This window comes from Brachyistius frenatus, unplaced genomic scaffold (genome assembly GCF_029030835.1).
Source record: "Brachyistius frenatus isolate BFR_SWC_R1_liver_20210118 unplaced genomic scaffold, ASM2903083v1 Contig_12, whole genome shotgun sequence".
Taxonomy (NCBI): domain Eukaryota; kingdom Metazoa; phylum Chordata; class Actinopteri; family Embiotocidae; genus Brachyistius; species Brachyistius frenatus.
The window spans coordinates 711,763-728,628 of NW_027210611.1; the positions used below are offsets into that span (position 1 = coordinate 711,763).

At 43.6% G+C, this 16,866-nt stretch overlaps 1 protein-coding gene across 5 annotated transcripts in view; it reads right to left on the reverse strand.

The window, feature by feature from the left end:
• Positions 1 to 2,606: 2,606 nt before the first annotated feature.
• The window catches only part of znf521 (zinc finger protein 521), an 89,765-nt gene continuing 75,505 nt past the window's right edge, over positions 2,607 to 16,866 (reverse strand). For all 5 annotated transcript variants that reach the window (XM_069692037.1, XM_069692036.1, XM_069692033.1 and 2 more), the window contains 2 exons: positions 15,130 to 15,245; positions 2,607 to 4,084 (listed from right to left, as the gene is read on the reverse strand). In XM_069692037.1, coding sequence (XP_069548138.1) covers positions 4,055 to 4,084; positions 15,130 to 15,245 — 146 coding nt within the window. In that variant the 3' untranslated portion in view covers positions 2,607 to 4,054. The remainder of the gene's footprint in view (positions 4,085 to 15,129; positions 15,246 to 16,866) is intronic.

Below are 16,866 nucleotides of genomic sequence, written 5' to 3' on the forward strand. Positions count from 1 at the left end.
GTAATAGTATTCAGAGCTGTTTTTTGTTGTTTGCCCGTTACTATGATTACATTTTAAAGGCACAGAAATAGGGTGTACACAAAATTAGGGGAAACACCCAAAAAGACAATAGCAAGAGCCCTTGTGCTCCATCCAAAAAAAACCTGGCAGGGCTACATACTGAGGTTGAGGAGTCCATTTTGCTGACACAGTTCTGAAGTGAAAAGATGGCTCTCTGGATGTGAAGTGCCGGTGTGAGAGATTGGGTTACCTCAGACACTCCCAGCGGATCTCCCGGCCAAATGGAGCTGGATCTCACGCTTGGGCGCACATATTGAATGCCATAAGAGGTCTCTGAGGTCTCCTTCAGTGGGAGGAATGCGCAGCCTAACAATGTGGAGTTTTCACCAAACTAAATTTTGCACCAAAGAAGAGCAATAGCAAGGACACTGGAACACAAGGGAGAAGCACTGAATGCATATTTGTGGGGGTTGTTCATACGGGATAAAGTGCCACATTTTTAGCTTCATCGATGGCAACACACTGCACAGGTTCAGAAAGATCTCATAATTCTTTAATAAAGTCTTACCATGGGCCGCTGCTTTTCCTCCAGAGGACTGAGTATATGGCTGTCAAATAAAAAAAACTAAATGCTGGACAAGAACAATGCCATTTCAGCGACTGCCAAACATCTGGCCCAACTGCCCAGTTTCACCGAGGACTGGCCGGGCTCTTAGCAGCATTCAGGGCCACTTGCATTGAGGTTATGTTCAGTGCGACGACACCACAGAGGATCAGCCCGGCTAAGTTATCTCTGAACAAGCCATCCATTCAGCTGCTTTCTGATGGAAGAATACTTGGGGGCTGTGTAATTATATTGCTTTAAATGAACCCCTGAGAGCCCCCTGCCAAAGCGCCTACAAAGTCTCACACTTGGGCGAGTGTCAGAAACACAACGCTTGTGCATGCATTCGCGCGCGTGTGTGTGTGTGTGTGTGTGTGTGTGTGTGTGTGTGTGTGTGTGTGTGTGTGTGTGTGTGTGTGTGTGTGTGTGTGTGTGTGTGTGTGTGTGTGTGTGTGTGTCTGCTTAGGCTGGCGTTAAAAGGGAGGCCGCAGTGGTTCTGATACGCCTCACAAGTGAATTTAATTAAATCATAAATATGAGCTGGAGGCCGCCACCCAATTTAATGTAATGGATGATATGGGCCAGTCCATCTCTGGCAAAGCAAAGTTCTGGACCCGTTCAAATGCCCTTGAAGCTTATTAAAAGTGCCTGGCACGGGGAGATGCTAGCAAACTTGTTTAATGGATGCCCAGCTTGCATTTGGTATGAGAGTTAATGCTGGGCTGTACCATCTCTGATTTGGACGAGACATCGCGTCTTCATTGTGGAAGTCTGTCACTGTAGGAGGTCGTGTCCTGATCCTTATTATAGTAATGTAATAAAAGCTAATAGATGACAAACAGCATGCACATTTAATATTATGTCTGAATAGAAAAATTCTATAAGACAAGTCTCACGCAGCTGGATTACACAGATGCTTTATAAAACAATGAATGTGATCATTAATGTGACAAATGAGATTTATCATCTTCAACCAAAGGAATCATAATTGTATATTTTTTATTGTTTTTTGTGTGCATAAGAATATTATTTTCTCCTCTTATTACAAAATTAAAGGAGGAGCAATGTGTAGGATTAAGGGGCAGATTGCAACGAAATGTGCACCGTTCGCCCCGAAACTAGCGAAAAACACAAAAGGACCTTTTTAGAGCGAGTATTTGGTTTGTCCCTTCTGGGCTACTGTAGAAACATGGCAGGGCGCAACGTGGGCAAAGACCTACTCCCCATATACTGTAGTTGTGAAGCACTCATTCTAAGGCAATGAAGACACAGCAATTCTTAAGTCAGGTCATTATAGAATCCTTCACACTGCTCCTTTAAGAATGCAGCATTTTCTATTTACGGTAAAAATTGAAATGCAGTATCTGCTGTGCATTTCAAATGAAGCATTAGTTTACACTCTTGTTACTCACAGTTACAGTGCTGTGAGCTGCAGCGCCGAGCCTTTTCAAAACAAAACTGAAAGCCTCAACAAATGTTATGCCGCCCGTGTGTCACCGCTGATGAATCATTTGCTGAGACAGACAGATGTTGCTGCACGGGTTTTGTCCCATTCGGCAAAGGCAGAAGAATCTTTTCCTCGGTCCCCCGGAGTGCTGGAGGCTCCCTAAATAGACCTAGCGCAAGGGTGTGTAGAATGGGACCGCACAGGGTGATGGGTAATGGAGTCATTAATAACACAGACCTCCCTTAAGATGCTCAGATGTTCGTTAGTGAGAGCCACGAGGGAGCGAGGAAAAATAGGATGCAATTTGATACGATGAGAAAAAGCGGCGTAAGCTTTTGATGATGATCGTGTTTATGCCGTCATAGGTCTTGTCTGATGGGTTAATTGTGTTATCTCACACACACACACACACACACACACACACACACACACACACACACACACACACACACACACACACACACACACACACACACACACACACACACACACACACACACATACATTAACATACAGATACACATGAGCCTTTTAGACGGAGGGACATTGAAGCCATTTCCTCATACAGTTTTTAATATTTCCATCACATGTGCAACACAAAAAACGAGGTCTGCCAAATGCAGAACTCCATATTTGTACAATACATTTTAATAACATTGGAGATAACTGTCCTTTTGCTGCAGGAGATGGTGAGTTCCTGTAAACGGTGTACGAACAATTCTCAATCAAAATGTCAAAACATTAAAGTTTCATACAAAAGTGCATCTCAGGTTCAATGAATGCAAAACATTTACAGAACAGAATGGATTAAGTTTTGTATGATGCCACAGTGGCTTCCAGCTTGAGCAGGGAGCGACGGGACACGACAACAAAACAAGAGGAGAACTTGGGCACTCTCCAGGAGAGCCAGGGACGGAGTTTTTGGAACTACGGTATATCCCCGAGACAGACTCAAAGTGTATTCAGTCTTCATAACCCCAAATTCAAATGATTTTACTCCCCCATTGTGAAAAAATATGTAGCGATAACAAAACATAAAAAAAAAAAAAAAAAAGAATTCCAGTAATCTCCAGGCTTCAACGAGCAGTAAACATTAATAACAGAAATGTACAGGTTGAATCAGTGGGCTGGAGATTTCCCCATGCTCTGAGAGCCACATGGGAGCTTCACGCCTCTGTTCACGAGCCAACCAGAGGAACTAGCCTTTTCCAAATCTGTGTCACTGCGTTTGCATATATCAGCATCCTGTCCCCTGTCCTGTTTTTCTCCTCTCTGTGTTGTTTTTTATTCTATTTTTTTTTTTTCACCACCTCTCGTATGAACTCCAGCACAGGCAGTGCAGATTAGTCGCACCGCTGTTCGCAGCTGGTCCTCTGGCAGCCACATTACGATGGACACACAGACAAGATGTCAGCCTATGCTGGTGAATCAAGCTTTTCTACCCCATAATGATTGCCCATGTCAGGATACAGAGTGACGTACTGCGCAGTAGGAGTGGCGCTGATGAAAAGTGTCCTCCCGACAACGTTTGCCAGTTCCTTCAGTTTCCTTTGCTCTCAGCGGCACCCTGTTTCTCCTTTACACAACTGGTTGTGTCCCATCTCGTCTGACTGACAATGTCATTAAACTTTTTTCCCCCCTTCGCTTTTTGGACAAACATTTTGAACTGTACATTGGCAAATACTGTATAAGATTGCAATATAGCTTTAGTTAAGCAACACATGAAGAAGTCTATGTACAAACAAGTTGGCTTTTTCTTTATTTTTTGAAATAATGGTTAGTAAAGAACAGAGAGGTTTCTTTTATGTTCTTTCCCCCTCTTTCTTTTATTTTCTTTGCTTTGCTTTTTTCTTGCTGTGGCATGGTTTCTTGTGGTGTAACTGAATCGAAAGTTCAGTGCAAGACAGTCAGTGGGAAACTGCACTGATGGTAATTGGCGGTCCGACATTATTCTGTGCGTCATGTGATCCTTGTTCTTGGCCACGGCACTGAGCTTTGCCATGTTAACTGCTGTGCTGAGTCAACGTGTGGTTCTGCAAGGACACAAAAAGAAACAGGAGGAACATTATGATCACATACTGCAGACAAAGCTTTAATTCTCCTTCTCCTTTCATTAAACATAATTTTTCTTTCATTCCAACGCCACTAATGTCTTCACACCTTACAATTCATCACAAATGTTGTGACGGACAAGACATCTTGACATTTTAACATCACCATTATTAAGTTTTTATTATCCAGATCCAATTAACTTGCACGGGAGTCAAATCGGCACGTGGATCAATAGCAGTTGGCACCGGGATTGAGCGTAGTGAAGTCCCGGTCTAACACAAAGACACAAGACCACTGACAGATAACATCCCATTCCTCAGAAATCCTGCCTCCTGATCAAAGGCTGTAGCCATGGCAACAAATCCATAACAAGGCACTGACACACCTGATGGAATATCGTCCTTGGAGTCCTGTTTATCCAGTGCCTGCATGCATTAAATGTGCTGCAAATTTACGGTGCAGAGACAAAAATAAGTTGAGAAATACTTCAGGCACAGGTGAGACCGTTAATGATTTGATCCTTCACACTTGTGTAAGTATGTAACGGTGCACAATTCACTATGACAGGATAACAAGCTGACAATATCACTCTGTTGTGCTGTATCTCCCAAATTTATGCAGGCACACACACAGACCGTCGAGAGTGGTTGTAGTGGGGCAGCTGTGCCAGGTTCTTTAAAGGGAGCGTGGACCAGGGGGTGTGTAACTGGTGTCCCTGGTGGGCTGAATCCAGGTCATCTTTTGAAGTGACTGCTAATCCCTTTAATGCAAACTACATGCCCCACTTGCTGCGCTCTGTTTAAAACACGGCCTTGGACTCTCTAAACTGGCATGGACTAGACACACCTGTCACAAAAACATCAACGTGCATGCATGCACAAATACACTCACACCTCAGTGCACACATACATTTTTGTCCTACACATAGGCGGAGAAATAAGTAATCAAAGCATGTGAAATTACATTTATAGTGCCTAACTTGCTTTTGAAAATATAACTGTGAGCGAGAGAGAGAGAATGATTACTGCAACCTCAGAGAGAAGGTTTACCAAAGCAGTCACCTTCAGTCCTGTTGGTGCAGATTCCCTCGGGCAGCGCTAGGAGACGACTATTAGCCCCCCTTGCATTCATTCCTTCCCTCCATACCCTTTCAGCTGCCTCCATATAAAGCATTTAAACACCTCGACAGCTTTTCTTTCAGCTAGGGCGATTACTTCCCGACAGGTGGGGTAATAAGCTGTTTGACGGGGAGTCGGATTGTGACCCCTGTACGGGTTAGCGTGGCCCGCCTGGGCCCTTCTCTCCCTTTTTTAAAGAGGCGGCTCCGGACAGCTCCTCCGCTTCCCTCTCTCCTCTCTTGCTGAAATAAAGCTCCTTTAAGTGAGTCTGGGAGGAGACTCCCCACGGGATGCTCTCTCTCTCTCTCTCTCTCTCTCTCTCTCTCCTCACCTCATCTCCTCCCCTTCCTAACACTCCACCAACCCCCCTACCCCCCGGTGAAGACATCCTTGGTGTTGCTGAGGAGGGACAGGAGCACGGCAACCTTATTAATGAATGCGGCCCATTACCCGTCAGCCTGGCTCCTCGGCGACTCCCAGAAGCCCCTGCAGTACGTGACTTCAAATGGCAGGATATTGACACGGGGAGAGCAAAGCGGCTAGAACTGAGAGTGTGTGCCCCTGTGTGTGTGTGTGTGTGTGTGTGTGTGTGTGTGTGTGTGTGTGTGTGTGTGTGTGTGTGTGTGTGTGTGTGTGTGTGTGTGTGTGTGTGTGTGGAAGAGAGAGAAACACAGAGAAAATTTGTGCTCAACTGAGTGTGCATGCCTTTGTGTGAGTGTGCCAGTGCGTCTAGGTGTGTGTGTGTGTGTGTGTGTGTGTGTGTGTGTGTGTGTGTGTGTGTGTGTGTGTGTGTGTGTGTGTGTGTGTGTGTGTGTGTGTGTGTGTGTGTGTGTGGACCCCAAAGGAATGTAGCTCCTTGGATATAATGTAGGGCTCGTAACAGCTATTAGAGGGGAAAATAACCCCTCTGGGGAATGGCTCCCCCCTCTGCATGTCCCAGCTCTGTCTGACACACACTGCATTCTACCTTTTCCTTAAACATGCCAGGAGTTTTCTCACTGAGGGCTTTCTCAAGGACGGTGTTAAACGACTTCAGTGGCTGTGGCAGCCATGCAGACTAAAGGGAAATAGAGGAAAAGAGGGAGAAAAAAACGTTAAAAGAAAATGAAACTGATACCTTTATCTCTGTGGATACTGAACTCTGCAGAGTAGCTATAAACTGTTCTGTGTATGAGTACGGAGTGTGGAAGGAAGGGAGAGGGGAGGGAGTGTGGAAATTCACTTTCCAATCTTCATCCTTGTCAAGATCTTCAAGTGCCTCTGCACAAGCGTTGGATAGGTAAAATACCTCCAGTGCGCAACCGCAAATGTGAAATCAGATATAAAACACACAATTACTCCTTTCACAAGAAAATGACCAAATGTCCACTGCTCCTGCAAGGAGGATGTCACTAATGGTGTCACACTAGAATCACTGCAATTTAGGATTAGATGCCCTCCATTAAGCCTTTTAGCTCTCATCCTAACTCCCTCCTTCAATGCCATCTTATTCCCCCTGAAACTCTGCCATTCCCCTTATCATCCATTTCCTTCCCTTATATCCAACCCTTAATCTCCTCCTCGATCCTTTCAACCACCTGCTGGCCACACAGGCCTGCTGCAGGGCCCAGTTACCAGCAGTGTTCAGGTAAACCATAGCAGTCAATTCTCCACTAAATTAAATTTTGCACTGATCAATAACGTGCACCCGCTCCTCCCTTATGAAGACTGGCTGCACTAGCTCGGAGCGAGCCTCTTCCTCCTCTCTTATTCTCTCACCAGCTGTGTGCCACCGTTAAACCACCACTTTCATCTGATTACATCACCCTACTGCAACGCCCTCAGGGGTAGTGGAAGAGGAGGGAGAACACCCGGCAGGGGTCTTGTGTACCCATGCAAACAGGTGCAACACGTCTGAGGAATTTAACTCTGCAGCAGGGGGGGGGGGGGGGGGATGGGGAACGATTGGGGGAGAGTGGAGGCTGGGAAAGAGTAAGTAGGCTGGGGAGCTGATTTATTAACTAATCATTCTTTATGTCGTTCCCCATTGCTCTGGTCTCCATCGATAGCACCCGGTCTCCAGTGAGGCAACAGAGGTGCATCTCTTACATCAGCTCTGCAGAGAAGGGCCAGTCGACTAGCAGCACATTCTCACTTTCATCTGATCTCGCTGTATTAAAGACGATCTTTAGATTGTCCAACATCACAGAGAAAAGAAGTAAAGCCTAATTGCAACACTAACAATGTTTGATTAGCATAATGTAAAAACCTGCTGAGCACATGTTAAGTACATTGTGTCTGTTCTTCTACCTGGTGTTATCCAGCATGTAACATTAAACCCAGGCTTTATCGAGTGGTTAAAGAAATGAGTGAGCAATAATTACTTTTTAAGGCTTCTGAAACAAATTAACCAATTTACAAAAGTATAGAACTGACCTGGCGTTTACAAAGAACCAAAGTCAAAATGGAAAACCTATTTATATATATATATATATATAAATATATATAAATAGGTTTTCCATTTTGACTTATATATATATATATATATATATATATATATATATATATATGCCTACCTATAATATCATCTTCCTGAACTACTGCTTATTATGATAAATTATAAACTCATACAATGCATGATAAAATTGCTTTTATGCTAAAAGTGCATTACATGGTATACTATGTAATGCGTACATAGTAAGGCAGGAAAAAAATGCAGATACAAAACAAAACATATCATTTTGTGAATTTAAATATGGACAAAGCTTGAAGGAAAACATTCTCTGGATGATAGCAAAATGTCATAATGTTATTTATAATAGTATACTGTAAGTTTCCTTGTTGAGGACAGAAATATTTCTGTTTCTGACTTTTAGTAAGTACAACATGAAATCTTACGGGAGACTCTCAAGAGTGTGTAAGGGGTCAGGGGTCAGGGGTCAGGTGTCGTGTCCTAAGGTGGTAAACTTGGCTGATGTAGCTAGTTAGCGTGCTCAAATGGAAAAAGTTACTCGTATGTCAGCAAAAACGACCAAAAACTCCAATGGAGACAGACAAACCAGCTGTCCCCAACGATGTCATGGACAACACAGAGGAGCCTCTAGCCTGAGCTGTAGTGCAACTAGCGTTGCCCTCCGTGCCTGATGAAGGTGCCTTATGCTGTGAAAAAACCCTGCCAAGAAAATGTGGCCATTCATTCACTGATGACCAACATACTTGTCTCGAATGCTGAATGACCATGGACCATGCATTTTGTTTCTTGGCTCACTGGTGTTGTACTTTGTTTATTTTTCTTGAAAATTGACAAGCAACTCTGTGCTGTCATATAGCAACTACTAAGCTAAGTTTCCTGAGGACACCCATGGAAACCATTTCATTAGAGTTCAACATGCACATCCTGCAGCTAAAGTGTCTTTTTTAGTTTATCAATGATCAAACACTTGACATCTAGTCAAAACTAGAAACATCCCCCTCTAAGCCCTGATTAAGGTTCTCTCGCTTACCTTGCATGCCTGACATACAGTAAGTCTGCAAAGCTGCATGTGGAGCATTGGGAGTGTGCACAAAACCACTGAGACCTGTGCGTACCCGTAGTCATCACTCAGGAATTTAATTAAGGCATAAGAGAACGTCACCAAATGATACTAAAACAAAGAACCTGTGATCTTTTAAGAGGCTCTACGCTGTAGGGAGATTTTAAGCAATGCAATCACTTGGATATTAAAGCTCATTTCTGTTTGTGTAATGACTGAAAGATGAACAGTGGACTTGGATCGGTAATGACCCCACTATGTCTCAGATAATTTTGTGAAAATTCTGTCGCCGTGCGAAGTGTTTTCTTGTTGTTCGAAACTACTCTGGGGAGAGACAGGAGTGTTGCATTCTGTCTTGATCTTTAATGGTGTGTTGAACTCGGTCCAGTATTGACTCAGTCCTCCCTTTGTGCATTGCCTACTGTTGACCAGTCCACTGAGGGAGTAATCCTTTCCTGCTTTGACCTGAGGCCAGGCTTACTGCTGGCTAGTTTAGCCAATGAAGAACACAATCAAATAAATAAATAATACAGCAGTTGGCATTCTCCACAGTCATCACTTATCAGGCCGTAGGGAGGGTTGACCCCAAACACTGTTGGGCCACAACCGGCCTGGTCTCCTTGGTAACAGACTGTCTTGTTTGAAGGTGCCCAGGGAGTAATGGTCATACAGTAACAGCACAAGGCACGAGTGGAGTTGTCAACTGGATTTCAGTGTCGTCCACATGTGTCATTTTGTGTGCAGTCGTATACACACACGTAATAGTTGTAAAAAATAACCCATAATGTTTGAAATGCTTTGATTAGATGTCTAACAACCACAACCAAATATTTCTGAGGTGTAACCAGAGATGACGGACCACCTTTTTTGAGGGCTGGTGCTTTGTAGCTCCAAATGATACTCATTACCCTGTCTAAGTAGACAAGTGAATGGTACTAGAAACACACTATGCAGTGATCCTGCTGTTTGACTGAGGTAGCAAAACAACTGCACAACTGCTGTGTTATTATGGGGCCTCATTAAGTGAGGAGAGAGTGGGAGAAGGGGAGAGGGAGCGAGGAAAAGCAATAGAGAGGGCCAGCGAGAGGGAGAAAAAAAAAGAGAGAACGGAAAAAAAAAAAGAAACACAAGAGAGCGATACAAATTGTATTCTGAGGTGATAGCAACACACAGATGCCTTTCCAGCCAAAATGAAGACTATGACTAAAGAACCCAATTAAGGGCTTTCTTAGGGGAGCCATCTTGGGAGGGGGATGGGTCTTCCTGGGACATGAGCCCTGGGCTACATCCTCTAATTAGACAGAGCGAGGGGGGAGGATCTCTGCCTGTCACTGGGAGGGAGATGGGGTCCATGGGGTTCCACATGTCAGTCCCAGAAACAAAACACAATTACTTTCACATTTAACCACTTCAGTCAGGGACAGACTTTGACTAGGGATACTACAGAGCGCCCCCCTGCCTTTAGAGCGCTGGTACAGTAGATATGCCACTTCACAAATGCGCAGATTTTTTGAGGACTAAATTTTCTCTTGCGTTTCCAAGCCACTATGAGATGGCAAGATCTGATCTGCACGCTCTTTTTTTTCCCCTCCCTACTGAAATGGAGGAGCGGATCATAAAATTAGCTTTTAATTGGCCAATCAATGGTGTCATTCAACATGCTTTTCAAAATCTGAAGTTAAAGTACTTTGGTATTATGATGTGTGGATATGAAATTCGAGGGGGAATAATTGTTCTAATGCTGTTTATTTTGGCCTCTGCTGCATTTTGTTAACATCAACAGCATAATAGACACTTGAAAATCAAATCACTACAGAGGCTAGATTAAACCAGTAGTGAATTTCCTGAGAAGCGCTTAAAATTGTATTCATCAAAGTTGTTGAAAAAGTCAACTAAGAAAAGTAAAGGAGACATGTTTGAGGGAGAGATCCGGTGATGGATTCTAGCACATACACCAAGCGTCTCCTTTTTGTTTGGATTTAACTTTCCCCAGTGGTGCAACAGAGGAAAAAGAAAAAAAGAACAGCTCAAAGGCTTCTGGGAGTTTTTGTCATGTCTCCCTCCAGACAATGTGTTTGCATGCACATATCAGACCCTGGGAGAGACAGAGACAAAGACAAATAACGCGCAGCACGCACACAGATGTATACACACAAACATAACTCTCACACACACACACGGAGACAGAGAATATCCTCCCAGGATCATTAGGTCTGTCATGCTGTCTAATTCTGATCCACCTACAAAACTAGAACACTGATACATCACTCGTCATCTAAGGGTGTTTATGTCCCCATTTACAGTGCAGAGCAGTGTGTGTACAGTGTTGTACATAATTATAAATAAGCTTAAATATTAATGATGGCGCCTCACAAGCCATCGTTATTTTGTCTAATTCATTGTTCTTTTATTTTGTAGTGTAACTTTTTTTTTTTTTTTTTAAATGGTGACAGAATTCTGAGCACCTGGGGTGATGAAGAAGAAAACAAGTTGTCATATAAAAGGAAATATATATATATATATTCAACTTTCAAAAGCGTGAGGAGCTGTCACACTTGGCAGATCAAAATATTCAGAAAAAATTTTGGTGCTTGAGAGCCACTTAGGGACAAACACATGAAGCTCTGCTTTTGTGCGTCACATTTGGGACTCAGGGCAGTTAGGGCGTTTTTGGGGGCATATTTTATAATTCATGCAAAAAAAAAAAAAGAAAGACAAAGTTCTGGGGAATTAGGTCTCCGTGCTTCATGCTGAAGAATGCCATTTTTAATACTTCATGAAAAGGAAGAGGGGGAAGAAAAGGCCTAAAATACTGTTTATAAGAGACAACATTCGTCGAACAAACTTGACTAAATCCATGCATTAAAACGCATAAAGAATGAACTACGTTGATTTTTTTTTTTTTTTTTGTGGCTACATTCATTTCATGCATATTTCCCCTGTTGCACTGTTATTCCCTCCTTTCTCTCCAAGTGTCCATCTCTCTCCTTCTCTACCTATTTTTGCGTCTCGGACAGATGTTATGACATGCATAGCTGTTTACACTGATCTGGTGACCGTGAAGCCTATAAATATGCTTAATTAAAACAGTGGAATTGGTCACAGCTTGGCAATAATGGCTATCACACAGGGAGAGGAGAATCTCATTTGAGTGGGGAAGTAGAACATGATGCAGATGTGCTCTTGTCACTTTCAGCACTCATTAAGGCCAGGGAGCTTTGGATTGTCTTTGAAGGAATCTTTTTAAAAGACACTCCAATTAAGGTACGTGTCCTGCGGGCGTCTGAGGAGAGGGAGGAAGTCATACAGTACCCCAGTCCTTCCACTCCTCCGTCGATCATGGCACGACTTTAACACGACTTACAATCTCATGTCACTTCCAAGGAATGATAAAGAAATTGGAGGATGGAGGGAATAAAAACACGGACCATCTTAAAAGAAACAAGGGAATCTCAAGCAAAAAAATTAATCTTCACTGTTGTGTAACTTCAATCTCATTGTCTTGTCTTTGGAGGAATTGGGATCGCTGGGAGAGAATCCTTTGACTGCAGCCCGACAGTGTACCGCAACAGTTGAAACTTGTGTGTTTCATCACAAATGAACTGCAGTCAGAGAAATGTCAGATTTAAGCTGTGGCTAATACTGCGCATCCATCAGTTAATGAATCTGGCTAATTAATCCAGCCTAGCAGCATTGTCAGTGGCTCAGTTTCTTCTGCAATGTGAAAAGCTAGTATATCTGAAGCCAACACAAAGGGAAAAGGAAGTTTATTATCAAGTTTCACATTGCTATGTGGCCTTTACTAGAACCCAGGGACATTTTTCTCATAAGGGGAAAGCCGCAATGAGAGCACAACGGATCTTATTTGCGTGTGAGTATATAGTGAAGCTGGTTGTTCAAGGGGTTGGTCGTAGTTGAGGGTCAGAGAGAGCGCTGCACAGCCAGCCCACTTGCCCTCCCTATCAGTACCTCATGAAATATCTAGACTTTGCTCCATATTTTAATGGGGTGAGGGAAAGGGATGCGCAGGGTGGAGGCTGCGGGAGAGTGTGTGATGGCAGAGGGGAGTCCTCTGGAGAGTTTTTGAGGGGAATGGTGGTCTATGCATCTCACCGCTTGTTTTTTTTGTCTGTGAAAGAAAGCGAAAAGAGAGAAAAAGGAGGAATGGAGAGTGAGAGCGAGAGAGATTATTCTCCATTGGAATCTGGATTCTGGGGCACACAGGCCCAGGAGTCAGTCAATCTGGTCGGTCTGAGGGGGGCGGCTGGGCGGGGGGTCCTAGGAGGGCTGATTAGACGGATGCTCTCCCATCATCCATCTCGACAGGCTGGCGAAAATTGGCTAGCCCCTCGCAGGGTAGAGTTCACGGGGGGAGGCAGTGGGGGAGAATGTGGAGTGGTGCACTGGATACCTGTCACAGCCTTTGGTCTGTTTCAGGTTCTCAGCAGCAAATTAATAAAATATCTTTCCTGCTTCCCTTTACCTGCCGTGGCAGCTCTCCCTCTCGCCGCTCCTTCTCCCAGCTTGCACTGGCCCTTTGACCCCTCCGACTACTGTGAGAGATGAGGAGCCCAGGCAGCCGGCGAGTGGGCCAGAGTGTCAGGGAGAAATAGGGAGAAACTCCAAACTCAAGACCTGGCAAAGAGAGAGAGCTCTCGCTGCTGGAAGACAGCTCCACTTCAGACAGACTGACAAACGACTGCCCCGTGTCAGTGAGACATTTTGAAGTGTGATGCATGGGAAATGGCAACCGCAAACAAACAACAACTAAAAACAAGCCTCCGACCTACACTGTTTGTCAGGTTTTAACTATAGACAGAAGAAAGCAAATCTAACATTACGAAGTTCAGCGGCAATAAAAACGGGCCCGCGAAAAAAACAAAACTCAAGAAAGCTTTGAGAAAGAGTTGTCTGATTGCAGATTTCTATGTATTAATGCTACCAGAAACATTACATGTATCTATAAGTACTTCATATTTGTTTGAGAGAGTGTGAGCTGGCACTCACATGGGACTGCCTTTAGAGCATGGCACAGGTTGAGTATAATGATTGTCTCATCCCCCAAGCTCATTCCTGCTCTCCTTTCATAACTCCCTGTTTCACAACAGAGTGCCATAGGTCTTTCATGTTCAGCTCTTGTCTCTTCACACAGAGAGTAAAACAATATAATCATGCATGAAACATCACCTGCGGGAGGTGGAGATCACTTCATTCCCCAAAAATGTCAAACAAAAAAAGTAGGCAAACATCCCCAGGTGACTGGAGATTGTTTACATGTACCAGCTACAACCCTTGCTTATATAGAGAACACTTGTACCAATGAGAGATGAAAATGTGATAAATAGGAGGGCTTGAAGTGAATGAAAGGCCTCCACATTGGCAGTTTGGTGGAGTGCGAAGCTTGTTAAATAACCACTGCAGTGGAGTTGGATGTTGGAGGATCAGGACTTGTTTTATTCATGTTTGCGGTGCTCAAATGACCAGCAGATAATGATCACATTCACCTTCCTCCTGGCAGATGCACGCCTCTGTGTTTACAACCTGAATCTCAATATTAAAATCATTGCTGATCAATGGGAAGCCAAGCCCTGGACGCTTCCTCTGGCTACCAGCTAATATGTAGAGCCTCTAATCCAACTTTCAGATGGATGTAGATGGAGGATGTGGTCAGGAGCTGTTGGTATATCTGAGCACTTTAAGGTGAATTAAGAATAATTTCAGTGATTAGATTAGACACAGTGGTTATAGACTACTCATATTTTAATGATTTAGTTTCAAAACGTAATAGAAAAAGATCTGTATATGAGAAGTGTGCCCTGTGTACAATAGAGAATCCCCCAAACAAAATAGAGCTGCTTGAAAACACCACCACAGTGAAATAATATAATAAGGTCTGTTTCATTTTTTCAGGTTCTCCGAGGACCAGAGAAAAAGATTGCTAGAAAATGGATTATCTCTCTAACATTGCAAGTTCATAAGTCCAACTACTAACTTTGTTGAAGGGCAGATACGGTCTCCCAGAGGACAAAGCTCATATTTAGCCACGAGGCCTCCTCTGTGATTAGGAGGGGAGATGCAGGCATATTGACTCGACTGTGTTTTTGCCTCTGCACTGTATGTAATTACCTCTTGAAAAACGAACATTCCACTAATCCTCTAATTCCAGATATTTTAGTGCTCTGCTGGTCTAATAAGCAAATCAAATCATATCTGCACATCACAAATGAGTTTTGGAAACGGACTGAAATAATTCCTTCTGAGTCTCTCATCCCAGCTGGGATGGAGGGGATAGCTGGAGTGCGGTGAGCGGTGTTTAGTGTTTGTTAAGCTGTCACGTGTGATTAGCAGTCGCGGCTTCTGCCAGTGGCCCTTTGGCTGCACCAGCCCAAGGCTCACCTGTAACTCTGTCTGGAAGAAGAACTTCTGTGGGCACTGCGAGCAGTCGTAGATCTTATCCTCCTGTCCGTGGGCAGAGAAGATGTGCTGCTGGAGCTTATTGGCCTGGACAAACACTGAGGACAGGGGACAGAGAAGGAATGCATAAATATTAGCGTACAGTTTTTAATGCATACATCATTTTCAAATGACATACCATCTCTACACTTTGCTTCCAAAGTGCAACAGCATGAAGACAATGTCAAATGGCAAGGGAAATTACTTAATTGCAAACAAATGAATACACTATGAACACGCACAAAAACAACCATTGTTATGAGATATTAATTTGAATAAAAAAAAATAGAACAATTTAGATGTTAACAGTGAAACTAGAGTGGTCATACTCATGGCACTAGAGCTAGGGGATGCATAATGTTTTGGGAATAATGATGCTCTATATTTAGTGCTACTTTGGGGACAACAAGCCAGAAAATAAACAACCACAAAAATTGGCATGGCTTCAAGTGCAAAACATGGCCTCCATTAGTCTACATCGCTAATTATATTGACAATATAAATATTCATGGTGTTGCACTACTTATTCATGCAGACTCAGACTACATTCTCCATCATATAAACACACAACTCGCTGCCACTTAAAACATATACCATACATTTGTGATTTAATTAAGCCATAGTCCGCGCTGAAAAGCTAAGGGGGATGCAATTGTGTGCATCCCGAGTGTGTGTGTCTTGTGTGTGTGTGTGTGTGTGTGTGTGTGTGTGTGTGTGTGTGTGTCTTGTGCGTTCTCCAAGGAGCACTTCAAACATGCCGTTTGTTATCCCATACCCTTGTGCTTTAAGGATGGCTCTCTAATCTCAAAGGTCTGGATGCTCTGGAAAAGTTAGCATGTGGGGGGTTCATTTGAATTTCTTACAGCTCAAAATAACTTTCCTTCTAATGCATGCACCGAGGGCCACAAGGAGAGAGAGAGGGGGAGAAAATAAAAGCGCAGCCACAAAAGGTGAGGTGTCTGCCGGAGATGGCTTTGGGGTCGCTGCAGCCCCGTGGCGGGGCCTCTGCAACTTTAACGTGTCCCAATTTGAGCTCACATGGGAGAGCGGTTATTAATTATTGAGTTGCGCAGACTTGAGACCACATTCGATCTCAGTGAATGTCATACTCCTGACCTGGGAAATAAAAGTTTAGATCCAAAGCAGACATACTGTGGTGATGCTTTCCAACTGCTAATGGCTGGGTGACAGCTGTCTCTGCAACATGGCAACATGTTAACCAGAAATGAACAAACCTCCTCTAATGAACAAACAACAGCTCCATGGTCCATTTCTGGAACTAATGACCACAGCAATATGAAGATAAACATAACTGCTGATATATGGCTGGTTTTACAGTGGGTCACAATACATTTCCACTCAAAGTTAAGGCCCCGGCTATCATGCATATTTGTGCTTCTTTTGCGCTCCAAAAACGATCACAATTTTCTTTGTGGGGAACACATGCTCCGAAAGAAAAAAATGTGCTGATAAACAATAGCCCTTTTCTTTAGCTGTGTTTTGTCTGCATATACTGTACAGAAGCAGGTCATAGCAGCTGCAGGAAGCCTTCATTATGTCTTTGGCAAGAGGAGGAAAAAGTCAATACAGCAAAATAAAAATGGATTTGAGACTTGGGGGGCCTTCAGATACTGTACAATGGGGCCAAACACAACAGAGATGTCAAGTCGGCTGTTTCTT